The 15,972-nt window shown below is 45.5% G+C and overlaps 1 protein-coding gene across 1 annotated transcript; it reads right to left on the bottom strand.

Annotated features, from left to right (window-relative positions):
• Positions 1-5,764: 5,764 nt before the first annotated feature.
• LOC124673137 (THO complex subunit 4D-like) lies at positions 5,765-8,948 on the bottom strand. The gene is made up of 6 exons (XM_047209270.1): positions 8,641-8,948; positions 7,930-8,073; positions 7,757-7,825; positions 6,777-6,973; positions 6,587-6,643; positions 5,765-6,212 (listed from the first exon to the last, which is right to left on the bottom strand). The coding sequence occupies exons 1-6, from the start codon at positions 8,914-8,916 to the stop codon at positions 6,020-6,022; spliced, it is 936 nt and encodes a 311-aa protein (XP_047065226.1). The 5' UTR covers positions 8,917-8,948; the 3' UTR covers positions 5,765-6,019.
• Positions 8,949-15,972: the final 7,024 nt, after the last annotated feature.

Raw genomic sequence — 15,972 nt, 5'->3', positions numbered from 1 at the left:
GCCTGTGTTTACCGATGTGCTATTTCGCATGATGAGTGGCGAGAAAAGCTTGAATTGGCTGAAAAGCCGATATCTTCAATCACTTGAAGGATCCGGCTCGGGGGGCATGCACACAGAGAAGGTACAAAGCCACGAAGTATGTACCCGGGGGAAGCCGATCCATGAATCGATCGGCTAATAAAAAAAAAATGAAAATACGAAAAATTTCAGCACGGCCGATGCTCGGGCATCGACTTTAGAATTACAGAGTTTAAGTTGCCACTTGATCAGGTCTCGCGATTGGCCGGGGCTTCAAGCTGCGGGATCATCGTCAAGGATGGTGAACTGATCTAAGCAGCAAATTACAATAATTGAGCCAGGAGGAGTTAAAAAGCCTTTGCATGAGAAGCTTCTCGGTTCAAAGAAGGGATTTGCTGGTTCTGCTGAGCCCTCGTAGTACATCGGCTCCTGGTGCATAAGCTTTCCTATCTTGTTTTGATGGGAGTGAAGGGCTGACCCTTTTCGTGGGAGCCGATGGTGGCATATATGGCTAGTTCTACATGGTGGTGTACCCGGAGGTGTCCAAGTTGGGGCTCCGTTAGCTGGATTGCATGTCCTTGATGATATCATCTTCGGGGGGAGTGTGCAAGAGCAGGATTACTGGATTACAGGGGTGTTTGCCCTTCAAAGTTTTCCTGGCAGCACCTTCTTTGCTGCTATTCTCGCCTTGACTGAGGCTCGGGGGGCAGCTGCCCCTGAAGATCCTTTGCTCTTGGGAGCTGATTTTAGTTAAAATCGGCTAACTCTGCGCCACAATTGTTACAAAGCAGTGGTAAATCGTTGCAGACGGAAACCGCTGGAGTTTGAAGGAGGAGCCATTAACATTGAAAGGCTCTGGACCAGCTTGTTGCTGCGAAGAAATGGAGCATCACAAGGAAAGTTGTGGGCAAATGGTACCTGTTATGCAGAAGTTCTAGCTTCAGCATCAAGGTGTTCAGCAATAATCCTGGAGTTCTACTGAAGGCATTGACTCCGGAATTTTAGCCGTTAGAGCTACCATTAAGCTCAGGAGGTTTTGATTTCCAAGGTCTGAGGTTTGCACAGTTGCGATTTGGTCCTATTCGATTGGGTCTGGACTGATCTATCTTGAAATCTATCATAAGGGACCGATGCGGTGCCATCGGCTCATTGAGCATTGATCGAGGCTAACGATCGGCAAAATTAGTTCAAGGGGACATCGGCTAAATTGACGTGAAAGGGATCGGCGAAATCAAGTTAAAGAAAGTTCTTCATTGATAATAAGATTTCTTACATAGAAGAGCCAAGAAGGGGATAACAAAGGAAGGGGTCCGTCGACCGATCCGCTCATCGCTAGGCCTACGCTAGTAGGTCTTAAACTACGGGCCGTCACTGCCTTCATCATCATCCTCGGAACCCTCATCGGCGCCGCTACCGGCGGGCTCCTCATCGCTGCTCCCGTAGCCCTCTGCAGGGGCTTCATCCTACTCTTCGTCAGCACTGTCGTTGTCGTCCCACCACATGCGGAGGCGTTTCACTGGTGGGTAACCTTCGAGGGAGTCATCGTCGGCGTCTTCCTTTTCTTCCTCTTCCTCGTCGGAGGAAAAGCTCCCTTCCCGGGGAAGAGGTCGTCATCGCTTGGTGTTTCCGGTCCCCGTCGACAAGGAACTGAAGGTCTTCTTCCCCATCAGTGAGGGGTTCATCATCTTCCGACTCGTGGGAAGAGTCCCAGTCCCGCGCGTCCCAATACTCCGGGGCGCGGGCTTCGTAGATGGCCATCAGATCGACTTCCTGCTCGAGTTCGCTGGAGGAGGAGGACTGGAGAGACAGGCCAGGGGAAGCGGAGGAAGAGGAGGAATCCATGGGGACTGAGGAGGGTTGTTCGGTTTGCCGATGGCTGCTGTGGAGTAGGGAGATGAAGAGAGGAACCCTAGGATATGGTCGAATAAAAGGGGGAACGGAGATTTAATGCCTAAGCAGTTCCCGAGGACTCGGTGCTAGAACCGTCGAGTCGTACGGAGAAGGCGAGGAGGCAAGACGCCATCATGAAGAAAAGCTGCGACGATTCCGCCACGGCATGGCCCTTCGAAGAATGCGGATGGTTTTGCAATTATCATTATCAAAACCAGGGGGGATGTGTTATCACCGAGAATTTGACCAAGCCGAGAGGTGGGCCGCGATCAAGATGGACTTGAAGATATGTACATCGGGAAATAGGTGAATCGGCCTTTATGCGCAGAAGTTTGGGCTAGTTAGCCCGTGTATCTTTATATAGTAGGCTACGTAGAAGTTAGAGTTTATCTCGTGCACGGTTTGGTGCACGTCCACATTAGAAAGTCCGCTGGACTATAAATATGTATCTAGGGTTTATGGAATAAACAACAACCAACGTTCAACACAAACCAATCTCGGCGCATCGCCAACCCCTTCGTCTCGAGGGTTTCTCCGGTAAGCACCATGCTGCCTAGATCGCATCTTGCGATCTAGGCAGCACGAGCCTGCCTACGTTGTTCATGCGTTGCTCGTGCTGAAGCCTTTTTGATGGCGAGCAACGTAGTTATCATAGATGTGTTAGGGTTAGCATTGTTCTTAGTATCATATGCTGTCGTAGTGCAACCCTTGCGCGTCTAGCCGTCCTTGTACCTCATCATGGGTGCAGGGGCGGCACCCCGCTTGATCATTATTTAGTAGATCTGATCCGTTACGGTTGCTCCTTGATTCATCAAGGATTAGTTTAACATCTGCAATAGTTAGGCCTTACAAAGGGTTGGAGGATCCAGCGGCGTGTAGGGTGTAGTTTGCTGGCCCTAGACAGGACGTTCTGAGGATCAACCTCGTGTTGGTTTTTAGGCCTTGTCTAGGTTTGGCTTACGATCACCGTGCGCGAGCGCGAGGCCCAATCGTGAGTAGGATGATCCGATGATGCGGTGAAAACCCTAAATCGTCGTGGATCTCATATGCTTTATCTTGATCAAGCGGGACCACCATATATTCGGCCACCTTGGACGAATCATGGGTGGATCGGCTCCATGAGCCGATTCACGGGATAACCTCGAGAGCCGATCGAGGCTCGTATTTAACGTGTACGTGTGTGCCCTGCAGGAAACTAAGCGAGGCATCATCCACACCTTCCCGACCAGGTATAGGTCAGGTGGCACGCCCTTGCAATTTGCATCGGCGCGCGACCAGGAGGCTTTGCGGGCCGTCGCTCTGAGGGACTGGGGCCAGCCGCAGCCCTAGTTGTTCCCGGCTCTACGGTGTTGACCAGTCGCTGCCCGTCGGTGGGTTTCTGACGTCAACAGTTTCAAAATTATTAGTTTTATATTAGACAAATATCCAAAGCCTCACCAATCTCGAAGCACAGAGTGAACGGTAGATGTGACACCTATACCTACCGGCTCCTTTAAAATCGCCGCAGAGTGGTAAGGGTAAAACGTTATCTTGGTGAGGCGTAGACGTGTCTTGCCACTGCTTAGTAATAAGACAGTAAAATGAAGCTAAAACGTGACCTTTTTTTTTTGAGAGAGAGCGGGGTATCACAACACCTTGATTCAATTGTTGTGGGAAATAACGATGAGTCCACAATCCATATTGCATCAGGAGAATCAATTCAACAAGTACTACTACAAATGTCAACACTACTTTTTTCTCAAAGATTGCAATAGACTTGGAATTTGACCGTGAACCTAAGAAGCTAAGATCATGGCAGACTGGCAGAGTGTATGAAATGCCCACACTGATCCAAATGGAAGGTTGCAATTGAGGATAAACTGAGTGAGCTTACCAAAATGTGTATTTACTATTGTACAATCAACTCCGTGGGGTGGGGTGGGGTGGGGGGGATTTGAAAGAGGAACGAAAACAATGGAATGGTGAGATGCAAACATATTTTTTTGAGATGAGTGGAATTATGCATGTTTCGCTACTTGATGTTGCTCGCGGTACAAACAAATTTGTATATCCAATGGATAGATGTGGGGGTGACGTATATATGCATGGTCCGCTTGAGGATCTACACACGAAATGAAGCCTAATCGAAACATGTATTGTACAAATCCTTGTACAACTTGAAACAGTCAGGTAGAATATGAGACAATAGGCTAAGAGGGTTCCTTCAACAACAAAAAAAAAGGTACTCAAATAACGGTGATTCATACGGGTATTCATCAAGAAATCCACTTATGAATTTTGTATAGTTTATGTGTTGGGCCATATCCCTCCACGTAAAAGTGTGTTGGCAGTCCAATATCAGATCAGAAAATGTAACATGTATCAGTCGTTGATCGATGTTCGCATCCAATGTATGTCTTGCCTTCTTGAGAGATGAAAAGGAGAAAACCCTAGCCACCCTTAGTGGTTGTGTGTGAGAGAGCAAAGAAGCAAGCCAAAACGTGAGCGCTGCTGTGAGAGGGTGAGAGAACATGCTAGAACACCACAACCAAGTGAGAAGAAAGGAAGAAGAAGGAGAGGTGATTTATGTCCAGATTTCTAAGATATGATCGATCTGTTTTCAAGCTGGTGTTTGGATGCTCAAACGTTTCTTGGATCAACTCCAAACTCGATGAGTTTGTTCCTTACTTTGAGTACTTCAATCTGGTTAGCTGGTTTGAGATTTGGGTCAATTTATGGAAAATCATATTATTTGAGAGTGGTTAAGTTAGTTCGGACTGATGTAGTTTTAGCTTAGAGAAGTTTTGGGTGACAAACAGTTTAAGCATGAAAACGGTGTTTGATTGAGCTAATTTTTGGTTAGTCTGCTAGCAACTCATATGTCTGCTTGTCTACCAAATTATGTGCTGATTGGATATGCGGTTTAAGAGCAGTTTGCTGATTAACGAAGAGAACAAAAACTGCGATATCTCGGCCTTTGTTATATCTTGCCTCTTGTGGTTGTTATTGTTGTTATTCCCGGTGAGCAACAAGGTGAAGTGTGTTGTAATCTCTAGATGTTCCAGATAAGACTAAGTTTGCTCATAGTGTAGCTTGCGTGAACCGGTTGACCCACACCCGTGGTTTTCCCTCGTCATGTTGAGGAGGTTTTCGACAAGGTAACGACACATCAGACGCCACCATTGTCCGCCACTACCGAAGCCGGCGTGTTTTTCACTGACAGAAGTGACATCCAAAACTTATAGATGACTGGATCCATGTGGAGCCACGCCGACATGCCATGTAGACCCATGTAGCTGCCGAAACGCCGACATCGAGACTCCAACGACCCCTTGTTATCCCTTCTACGCACCACCAGTTGGACAAGACCACACCAACAACAGATCCGGGCGAAAACGAGATCCACTCCCCACCGCCACCATCCATCGCCTGGGCCATGGAAGCAACAACCGCCGCACACGATCTCCCCCACGGCACCGCCCCCAACCATACAAGGAGGTCGTTGTCGCCACCATCCATTTAGGCACCTTCGACGGTGGGCCCCGCCCACTGCGGCCGATGCCAACAACAATGACAACAAGAGTGCCTAGACCGAGGCCTAGGCAACGCTAGGGTTGTAGCCCCTAGCATTTTGTTTCTCTAGCGGTGACCTCCTCATGCAGCAGGGATAAAGTGCATGAGTAAAAAGCATAAGGAAGTCTGGTTCTCAAATATAAATTGGAACCTAAGTTCACATCGGTTAGGATTTGAACCCCCGGTAACTGATTTCATCATCCTACTTGATTTCTTTCCCTAATGTTTGCTAAGACAGATAACCCCCTTACATTCATGAACATCATCGTCATTTGGGACATTCCTTTATCTTCACTGAACCTTGTATGCAATTAACTTGCCAATTAATCAAGAAGAAGATAAAATACCAGAAGGCCACATCCACCTAAAAATAGTTGATGGAGTCAATAACCACAATTACAACGTCACTGCTAGATGAGAGCTAGAAATTGTAGACTGCCATATGTGTGTATGTGTACACAGCTGAGTGGTAACTCCCCAGCAAAACCAAACATCAAACAAAATCAAATTCCAAGCCTCAACCCACGTCCAACTTCAACGTGATCAGATGCAGCATCTCTTAATCAACATTCATTGCTCCAGAATGATAGGTGTCCAACTCCTTGTCCAGTTGGTCAACTGATTTCCCCAAAGACCCCTTCAGCACATAGACAGCACGTCCACGTCCACGACCCCGGCCAAAACTACGGCCACGGCCACGACCACGACCACGGGCCTGTCCTCCTCTTTGTGAGAAACCGTTGCGCTTCCACCTGAAGGTAAGAACACAATGTGCTAATCAAGGTTCATGGTAATAAATCACTATCTTATGGCTAACGGACACTAGTTCATCCATGGAATCTTCCATAGAACTACGATACAAAACTCTACAGCAAGCACAAAGCTCATTGATGCACCCAATGACAGGTGCACAACAAATATTTAAAACTATATGAAGAAAACCAGATAGTGATATCTAGCACTACAATGCAAAATTCAGAAGGGTGACACATTAAAGGTGCCACTGCAACATAGTATGAAGTACAGAACCAGGGAACAAAGTTGAGCACAAGGTACTGGCATACAAGTTTAATGTGTTTGTCATTCAGTCATGAGAAATCATGAAATACTGAATCCAAGAACCTACCCAGGAAGGAAATTAGAAGAGTCAGCCGCACCTCCACCAAACCCACTAGAACGAGACCTGGAAGAAAAATTAAACATCATGTAGTCAGAAACAAAAGGGCAGAAAGTTCTAACTACTATAGCATGATTAATAAATCCAATTCAACAGGCATCATCTAACTAAAACATGCACTTGCAAAGAAGAGCCATACATCATTACAACTTCTCTCTGTCCTCTTCCTCTTGCACCAGGAACAACACTAACACGAGGTGCAGAAACAGCAGCCAGACCCAAATTTGCTCCTATTACTTCGATCTTCATTTCTTTCCCGTCAAGGCGTACATTATTATATCGTTTCAATGCTTGAACAGCTTCACTCCTCCTAGTGAATATCACCTCAGCTGTACCCTGTTGAATATCCATGAAAGTATGACATAATGTTCTGACGTGTAACATGACTTCTTCTGAAGCAAAACTGTAGAGTAGGACAATCAGAATATAATCTATCATAAAATTTGTATCAGGCACCTTCTATTAACTTTGGCAGGTACAAATGGATTCGTAATTGTAACTATAAATTGTAAAGAGAAGATGAATGAGATAGATTAAAAAAATACTACTTAATAAATTGGAGAATTAGATTATATAGGTAGTCAAATGACTGCAAAGTAAGATTTGTTAAAAGGAATCATCCCCAGTAAAATAAGATTTATATAGAGAAGAGACCGTTCATGGTATGGATGAGCTGGGGGAGGGCAGAGATTGATGGACAGATACATGCTCTAAGATCAAAAGTTCCATACTAGCAATATATCATTAAATCAAAGCAACATTCAGAATAGTGCAAACAAGGTTTGACATAAATAAATATACAATACTGTTGCAGGAGTAAAGGTTAAATACCCTGTTCTCATACAAATACAATTTCATGAGTTCTTTTGTGTGTTTGTATATCATCAGTGGTGTGCACAGGACTAAATTCTAGCTTAAAGTTGGTAGATCTCAACTTCATTACAAACAACCAAAGTATTAGTAGAACACCAAATATGTGACCAACGGACATCATGGATGACCAGATATGTTTTTAGGCAGAAGACACTTGTGCTCATAACATGAGTTTTGCAGACGTGAATACTGCTAAATTGTAGAATGTGTATGTTATGGAAAAACAAACATTTATAAGAGACTTACAGTTGGGTGTCTATTATTGTCATAATGAACAGCACAGTTCTTCAAATGGCCCATTTCAGAGAAAAGTTCCTGAAACACAGTTGTGGACAGAGGTGGTCAGCTTGAGAAAGTGAAACATATTTGAAGATTTCAGCACACATAATCAATTATACATAATACAAAGATCCAGTTACCTGCAAATCTTCTTTTGTCACTCCATAGTGCAAGTTTGAAATATATAGCTTTGTACCAGTTTCTATCCCTGAAAGTCCAGCAGCCACCATGCTATCCTCAAAACGATCATGTGTCCACGCAAAATCCTTTGTTTTGTTGAATGACTGATGATATTCCAATGCATGCATACCCAGATTGTGATGAGAAATTGTTAGCATAATCCCCAAAACTCATCAATTTGTAGTGTTTGATGAGTCAACTAGCATCAGCAAAACTATAAAACCATACACCATCGCACAAAACCGGTGCTAGCTGATAGCCCTGTATGAACCAAAGACCTTATCCAGTGAAATAAGTATCCAACTGGTAAATACATAGTCCATCAGCATGCTGGCCATGAGAAGAGACAACTTTTTTTTCAGTTTGAAGCATTAACATGCTGGCCATGAGAAGAGAACGTTTTTCAGTTTGAAGCGTTAACCAGGATAAACCGACACATATCTCACCACAAATTTCTCAGCAGCAAAAGACCAGTACTTAGGGAATTTTCAGAATGAGAAGCCCCTCAGATCCTCTTTGAAGCTTCACGATTCAAAAGTATACAACATATGGTCTACACGGAGGCCTGAGCTGTCCATTTTATTAAGTTGATAGCCACTTCTTGTCATGTATCAATTGTAATTTGGGTTCTTGGAAGGTATACAGAAAAACAGTGGTAGTTTTGTGCTTGCCTTGGCAATAGCATAAGATGACGAGCGAGTATTGACACCAAGTGGCCTTTGTGAAGGCACTCCTCTTCCACGGAAGGTGCCAGCGCCACGTCCGCGCCCTAAACCACGGCCTAGCCTTTGGCCATCACCTCTGCCTAGCCATTGGCCATCACCTCTGCCTGACCTTTGTCCATCACCTCTGCCTCGACCACCCCTCTGAATCCTTCCCCTTCCTCTTCCCCTTACACTTCTGTTCTTAATCATATCATCGAGTGACATATCCAAAGATGTCTCCATTGCAATTAAAGCTTGAGATTCAGTAGGGAGAAAGCCCTGCAAACAGGACAAGCAACTTCAATGTTATCGATTGTCCACCTGTACTAATGTGGTGAAATAAAGCACAGCAATAGGAATGCACAGACAGATAGAAAAAAAAATCTCAAATTAAGGTCACCGGTCCATACTAGTTAAAGAAAGACACTTCAGGTATGCAAGGCATCGGAACGCAAGTAGGCCTTCCCGCAGACATGCGCAAAAGCCCCGAAATCGTAGAAAGTGAAGTACAGCAAAAGCTCATTTTGTAGAAGAAACCTCAAGTTCATCAGAGCAATCTGGCCAGATCTCTACAGTAGCACAGTCACCCTTCTTATCTCACTCTTCTAGCAATTGATGACAGGCGACCAATCTGCACCAGGGGGCACATACTACAGCACCCAACTTATGCAGCCTCACAGTGAGTACTGAGCACTAGAATCTACTACATCATCAGACGATAATCCAGAGACCAGCAACACGAAGTTGCCACAAACGGGACTGAACTGAAAAATCCTGGCACCCGCTCATGGAAATCTAAACATGCACCGCAAGTGTGTCTACCGTACCGAGAACCGGCAGGATCCAATCGCACAGGGCTTTGCGCATGTTAGTGACTGAACCAACCAAAGAGGTATGTTCAGATTGATCTTGGGGATAAATGAGCTCCAGAAGGGTCGGAGAGTTACCTCTGGGGGAAGATCCTCGGGTTCTCCGGCGGCGGGGAGATCCTCGATCTGTGGGGAGTTGGGCTCCTGCTGTCGTTGGCAGGGCGAGGCGAGAACTTGGTCCTGGCAGTTGCCACGCGGAGGGGGTGAGATCTCTTGGTTTTGGACAGAGGCGGGGTCGGAGGCGGTCGGCGTCTCGGCGAGGTTTTCCGACGGGAGGGTCGAGGGGAGAAGACGACTTGGAAATTTTGAGGGGGGGTAGAAGACGACTTCGGTGCGGGTTCTACCTCGATGATGATGCAAGTCAAGTGGGTCGGCCCCGCAAACCGACAATGTGTAGACAGGCCTGCAAGGCCCGTTGGTGACCCGAGCCCATCTTCTGCTTGCTGGGTGGTTAAGGTGGCAGAAATGTTTTTTTTCTCCAGATGGGAACTAATGTTTTTTTTTAGATTTTAAAGACCTAGGTTATGAGAAACAATCTATGGTTCAAAGCTGGATAGTGGTATCCCTAACAAAGGGATCAAGCTCAGGTTTGACGCTTTAGTGTCTAACAAAGACGGAATATTTTTTCGGTGGGAGGTGAAATTTCCGTCAATAGCGAGGCGTGTGTGGTGACTTTGTCAATATTAAGACCTCTCGACTCTTGGCTCAGTTTCTCGAACCCAGACTCTCAGGGGTCACCGCCACCGTGGCCAGAGCCTCGACAACGGCGGAAGGGGACGGGCGTGGGGGGAGGACCCTGGAGGCGCTAGGGTTTCTTCCCCTCCAACTATATGGAAAGCTTCTCTCAAGAGTCATTTATATGGCGTAGTAGATCAAATCTTATGTTTTCAAAATAGTACGAGATTATCCATGTTCTTGCATAAATGCCACTCACGTAGATTGCACTATAGAGAAGGGGATTCATATATTGGCACGCTAACAAGACCAGTGCGGTCTAGGAATCTAGGAATTGAAAACCATAAAATTAATAACACATGCTTACTCGGCATGCGGCTGTTCAAACTTTTGAACGAGGACAGAGTTTGGCAGGAGCTTCTCCGTGACAAATATCTGTATGCCAAATCAATATCCCAAGTGTCTTTGAAACTCACCATTTCTCCCTTTTGAGAGGAGTTAATGAGGGCGAACGTAGAGTTATATCGCAAATGAACTTTTGTTGTTTGAAAATGGTTCCCATAATCGTTTGTGGTAAGTAACTTTGTATGATGACACTTCTATCTCTCACACTACAATATGCATCCATGTGCAATGTTTTCGAGAGAATGCACGTGACCGTGGTGTGAAGGGGGAAGAGGGGAAAAAGATCAGGAGCGGGAGCGGGGTAGATGAATTGGTCAACGCTCGTGACCTGAACAATGCAGGTTCGAGTCCTGTCCCCAACTTTTCATGGACTTTTTGGGGACCACTCATTGAAAAATTAATACCATCACGAATCAATCAAGGCCAAGTAAGAGCTACTCTTCCTTCCTCTTTTTCCATACAAAGAAAGGTGAAATCCTATGTTCCACCTTATCAAATCGAGGAGTAGCCCCGTAAATATTTTTTCAAAGGTGGTCCATCCAATTATCACATGACCGTAATAATAGGATTAGCAATGCGTAAGTATGCTCAATTTAATTATTATATTGGCCTTTTCTTCACTTTCTCTTACAGTTACAGAGTATGTTTTGATTGCACAGACCATGACACTGCAATAAATAAATGGTTGTGTGCACTGGTCGGTGTCGAGGCCGGGAATGGGATGCCCTCGTTCTCGGGGAGTTGGTGCAAATTGGCAATGCTGTCATCCATGACACCAGACGCAGATGTGAATGCTCACGATAGACAAGTCCACCCGGTACAATAGTTTTGACAAGTGTTTTGGGTCTCAAAAACAAGCATTCTAGACTTCTAGTACAGTACTTGTTTTGTATGATTTTTCTTTCGTTACTTGGAACAAGTTCCGTATGATCTGAAAGACTCATTCTGCAGGGTATAAGTATTGCCTTGGCCTGGAAGGAAACGAAAAAGCTTCCGTTCCATGTGGCCATGCGTAATCTCCTGGTGCCGATTCCGCATTTTAAATATCCCTTGGAGAGCTCCCCGCGACCAAACCCCGTCCAATCCCAGACGAGAAAAACAATGGCGAGACCTGTGTTCCATCCAAGTCTGGTGTGACACGCAGGCGTTTATAGAAAATAAACAGCGGATGAGGTTAGGTGCGTCCAGGGAGCTGTCCACTTGCAGATTTTGCACGCGTCGGTTGTTGACGGCCATATGCTGCGTCACTGTCGAGCAGGAGGTCTATTTTGGAGCGTATACATCGCAGAGATGATGACGATGACGTGACTGCGTGTTAGCAGTTGAGCTCGAGTCGTTTTCTTACGCGAGACCCCGGCCTCAGCCGCGTACGACCTGCCTGAGAAAACTCGGTAAGAAACGACTGCACACGGCTGCTCAAACCGTGGCTTGGTGGCTGTATGTGCACGGCAACATGACCGTGCCGATACGACTGCAGCCTTCAGTCACACAAAGTTAGGTAGCCGTGTCAGTAGCAGCTGCTCCAAATTGCCTGCAGGCCAACCTGTTCAATTTTCCAGTCTGCTTGGAATATATTTTCTTCGTTCCAAAATATTTGTCACGTGTTTGTCTAGATCGGCACTAATCTACGGGCTAAAACATATCTAGACACATGCAATCTAGTTAAATTCGTGACACTTATTTTAAAATAATGTACCGTATTCTGAAACACGGGTGAGAGTAGTACGAGAAGAAATACTGAAGACAATGTTTCCTATGGCTCTAAATACTTATTGCAGGTTTAATAAGTTTTAGCTATATTTTGTATGAATCGCGACAAGTATTACAAGCATGCCACAACTAATATATGCATGCATTTGACTCATTCGTCGTCCTCATGCACGAGCGAGGGTCACCTTCTATACAGTTGGCTTGGTGCCCACACATTCATTGGAGGTTAGCCAAAGGAAATGTGCTATTAAAGCCTGGGCTACCTTGGAGATTACTTTTAATGAAAAATTAATTTTGAAGTTTCATTTTTTAAGAAAATGTTTGGATGTAGTCATCTATGTACACTACGAGCATGCAAACTTTTAATATGAAATACCTTGTAGAGGATGACATGTGAGTCTCATTTTGCAGCAGCGGTCTCAACGTTTTCAAGACGGCACGAGATTGAAAGAAAAAAGTAAGTAGCCAAAAATCAGGGGGTCAAAAAAATCCAACAAAAAGAACATCTATCGTTTAGAGAGGATGGCATGCGGGACCATGGGTCTGCAGCATCCTCAACGTTTCAAAGGCGACACGTGATCGAAAGAAAAAAAAAACAAGTGACCAAATATCAGGTGCCAAAAATAACTCCAAGAAAAGAAACCTTTATTGTTCATAGAGGATAACATGCGGGTCCCATTTCCCAACAGCGGTCTCAATATTTCCAAGGCGACACGGGATCGAAAGAAAATTTAAGTAGCCAAAAATCAGGGGGTAAAAAATCCAAGAAAAGAAACATTTATCGTTGAGAGAGGATGACATGCGGGACCCATGAGCCTGCAGCGTAAACGGCTTGATCGGAAAACGTGAACGAGATGGCGCGATTGAGAAAAAACATCGCTAGAGACGCTGCCATCTGGGCCCTACATCCCTGGGCGGTGCGGATTGCGTTGACTTGGCCGGCGCTCCCGATAATTCATCATGCACCACGTCCCAGGCCACCATACGTGACGTTTTCCACGTTTACGTCGGGCTAGATGGCCTCAAAAAACGAGAAAAATGTTCTGACATGCACCACAAAGAGAGCAAAAATCGTCGGGATGGTGCATCAGCAACCACGGCGTGACTTTCAATTCGTCGGCCATGAAAACTTTTCTTGTAGTGTTGGGCCCTGATTGACAGGTCCCCCAAGATGGCAGCTAGATCGGGCCACCCCGGTCTTAGTAAACCACCCGCTTCCCTGGGCCTACCCGGTTGGGTATTCCCTCATCAACAGGTACAAGTTATACATACAAATTTTAATTCATAGAACACAACAACATGGTTTTGCCTCATCAGTTCTTCTTCTTCATTTCACTTCTTCAGTTCTTTCGCTTCACATCCTGGTGTTGCCTTTGTCAGCCCACTCATGCCTCTTGTTTCTGCATGCCTCATTATCACTAGCACAACCACCATCGCCAGCATCATTATCGTCGGCCCTCACACCATTTTCATCTGGGAAGAAATCATCAACACACCACCCTAAGATCCAGTTGTGTAGAATGTAACATGAAAGAACTAGCTTAACTTGTGTGGGGAAAGTATGTAATGTCTTATGATCAAGGATCTTAAACCCGTTTTTGAGAGAAGCGAATGCCCTCTCAGTTATCACTCTAAGGCTAGAGTGTCTAAGATTGAAAAGTTCCTTGACATTTTGGGAGGGGTATAACTTTGTCAAAAACTCATTGAGATGGTACCTTGTTGACCTAAATGGTGGGAGAATTCTAGGACGGCAAGCATATTCGGCATTAGCAAGGTAGAAATTATCCTTGGGGATTTTGATGCCATCTGGTCCGTCCAAACTGTCAGGAAGAATCGTTGCATCATGAGCCGATCCTTCCCATCCAGCTAACACATATGTGAACTTCATATCAAAGTCAACATGGTGCAGTGTTTTATACCGCCGTTGCCGCTCGAGAGGAAAAGTGAGGAATGAATTTGTTCTAGAGTGGTGGTGATCGACTAAAAATAGCGATGATGCTACTTTTCGCGTGTAAACGCAAAGCCAATTTTCCGGCTCCCGCAATCTCCATGCCCCCCCCCCAACGTCTTCTCTCATTTTGCGCGAACCAACAACTATTCTAGCTAAAACGGTGAAATCGAGCGTTCATTTGAAGATAGGTTTAATGGTGTTTAAATTTCCAACTAAGAGCATCTCCACTCGTCCTCCCCAAAGGCTAGAAAAGCTAAAATGGGGGACGCCGACGACAAAAAAGACGCCCATTCGGCCTCCCCAAATAACAAATTTTAGCCGACGGCCTTGATGTCTACTCACGCTTCTTTTCCTGTAGACAGTGTTGGGCCTTGATACGTCTCCGACGTATCGATAATTTCTTATGTTCCATGCTACATTATTGATGATATCTACATGTTTTATGCACATTATATGTCGTATTTACGCATTTTCCGGCACTAACCTATTAACAAGATGCCGAAGAGTCGCTTGTCGTTTTCTGCTGTTTTTGGTTTCAGAAATCCTAGTAAGGAAATATTCTCGGAATTGGACGAAATCAACGCCCGGGGTCCTATTTTTGCACGAAGCTTCCGGAAGACCGAGGGGAAAGGAAGTGGGGCCACGAGGCGCCGCCACACTAGGGCGGCGCGGCCCGGCCTTGGCCCGCGCGGCCCCGGTGTGTGGGGCCCTCGTGTGGCCCCCGCGTTGCCCTTCCGCCTACTTAAAGTCTTCTTCGCGAAACCCTCCGTACCGAGAGCCACGATACGGAAAACCTTCCGGAGACGCCGCCGCCGCCAATCCCATCTCGGGGGATTCGAGAGATCGCCTCCGGCACCTCGCCGGAGAGGGAATCATCTCCCGGAGGACTCTTCATCGCCATGATCGCCTCCGGAGTGATGAGTGAGTAGTTCACCCCTGGACTATGGGTCCATAGCAGTAGCTAGATGGTCGTCTTCTCCTTATGTGCTTCATTGTTGGATCTTGTGAGCTGCCTAACATGATCAAGATCATCTATCTGTAATACTATATGTTGTGTTTGTCGGGATCCGATGGATAGAGAATACTATGTTATGGTTATTATCAATCTATTACCTATGTGTTGTTTATGATCTTGCATGCTCTCCGTTATTAGTAGAGGCTCTGGCCAAATTTTTGCTCTTAACTCCAAGAGGGAGTATTTATGCTCGATAGTGGGTTCATGCCTCCATTAAATCTGGGACAGATGACAGAAAGTTCTAAGGTTGTGGATGTGCTGTTGCCACTAGGGATAAAACATTGATGCTATGTCTAAGGATGTAGTTGTTGATTACATTACGCACCATACTTAATGCAATTGTCTGTTGCTTGCAACTTAATACTGGAAGGGGTTCGGATGATAACCTCGAAGGTGGACTTTTTAGGCATAGATGCATGCTGGATGGCGGTCTATGTACTTTGTCGTAATGCCCAATTAAATCTCACTATATTTATCATATCATGTATGTGCATTGTTATGCCCTTTTCTATTTGTCAATTGCCCGACTGTAATTTGTTCACCCAACATGCTTTTATCTTATGGGAGAGACACCTCTAGTGAACTGTGGACCCCGGTCCTATTCTTTACATCGCATACAATCTATCGCAATACTTGTTTTACTCGTTTACTTCGCAAACAATCATCTTCCACAC

The sequence above is a fragment of the Lolium rigidum genome, chromosome 1 (genome assembly GCF_022539505.1).
Source record: "Lolium rigidum isolate FL_2022 chromosome 1, APGP_CSIRO_Lrig_0.1, whole genome shotgun sequence".
Lineage (NCBI taxonomy): Eukaryota > Viridiplantae > Streptophyta > Magnoliopsida > Poales > Poaceae > Lolium > Lolium rigidum.
Note: the sequence above shows the minus strand (reverse complement) of the source record. Positions and strands in the feature narration are given on the sequence as shown.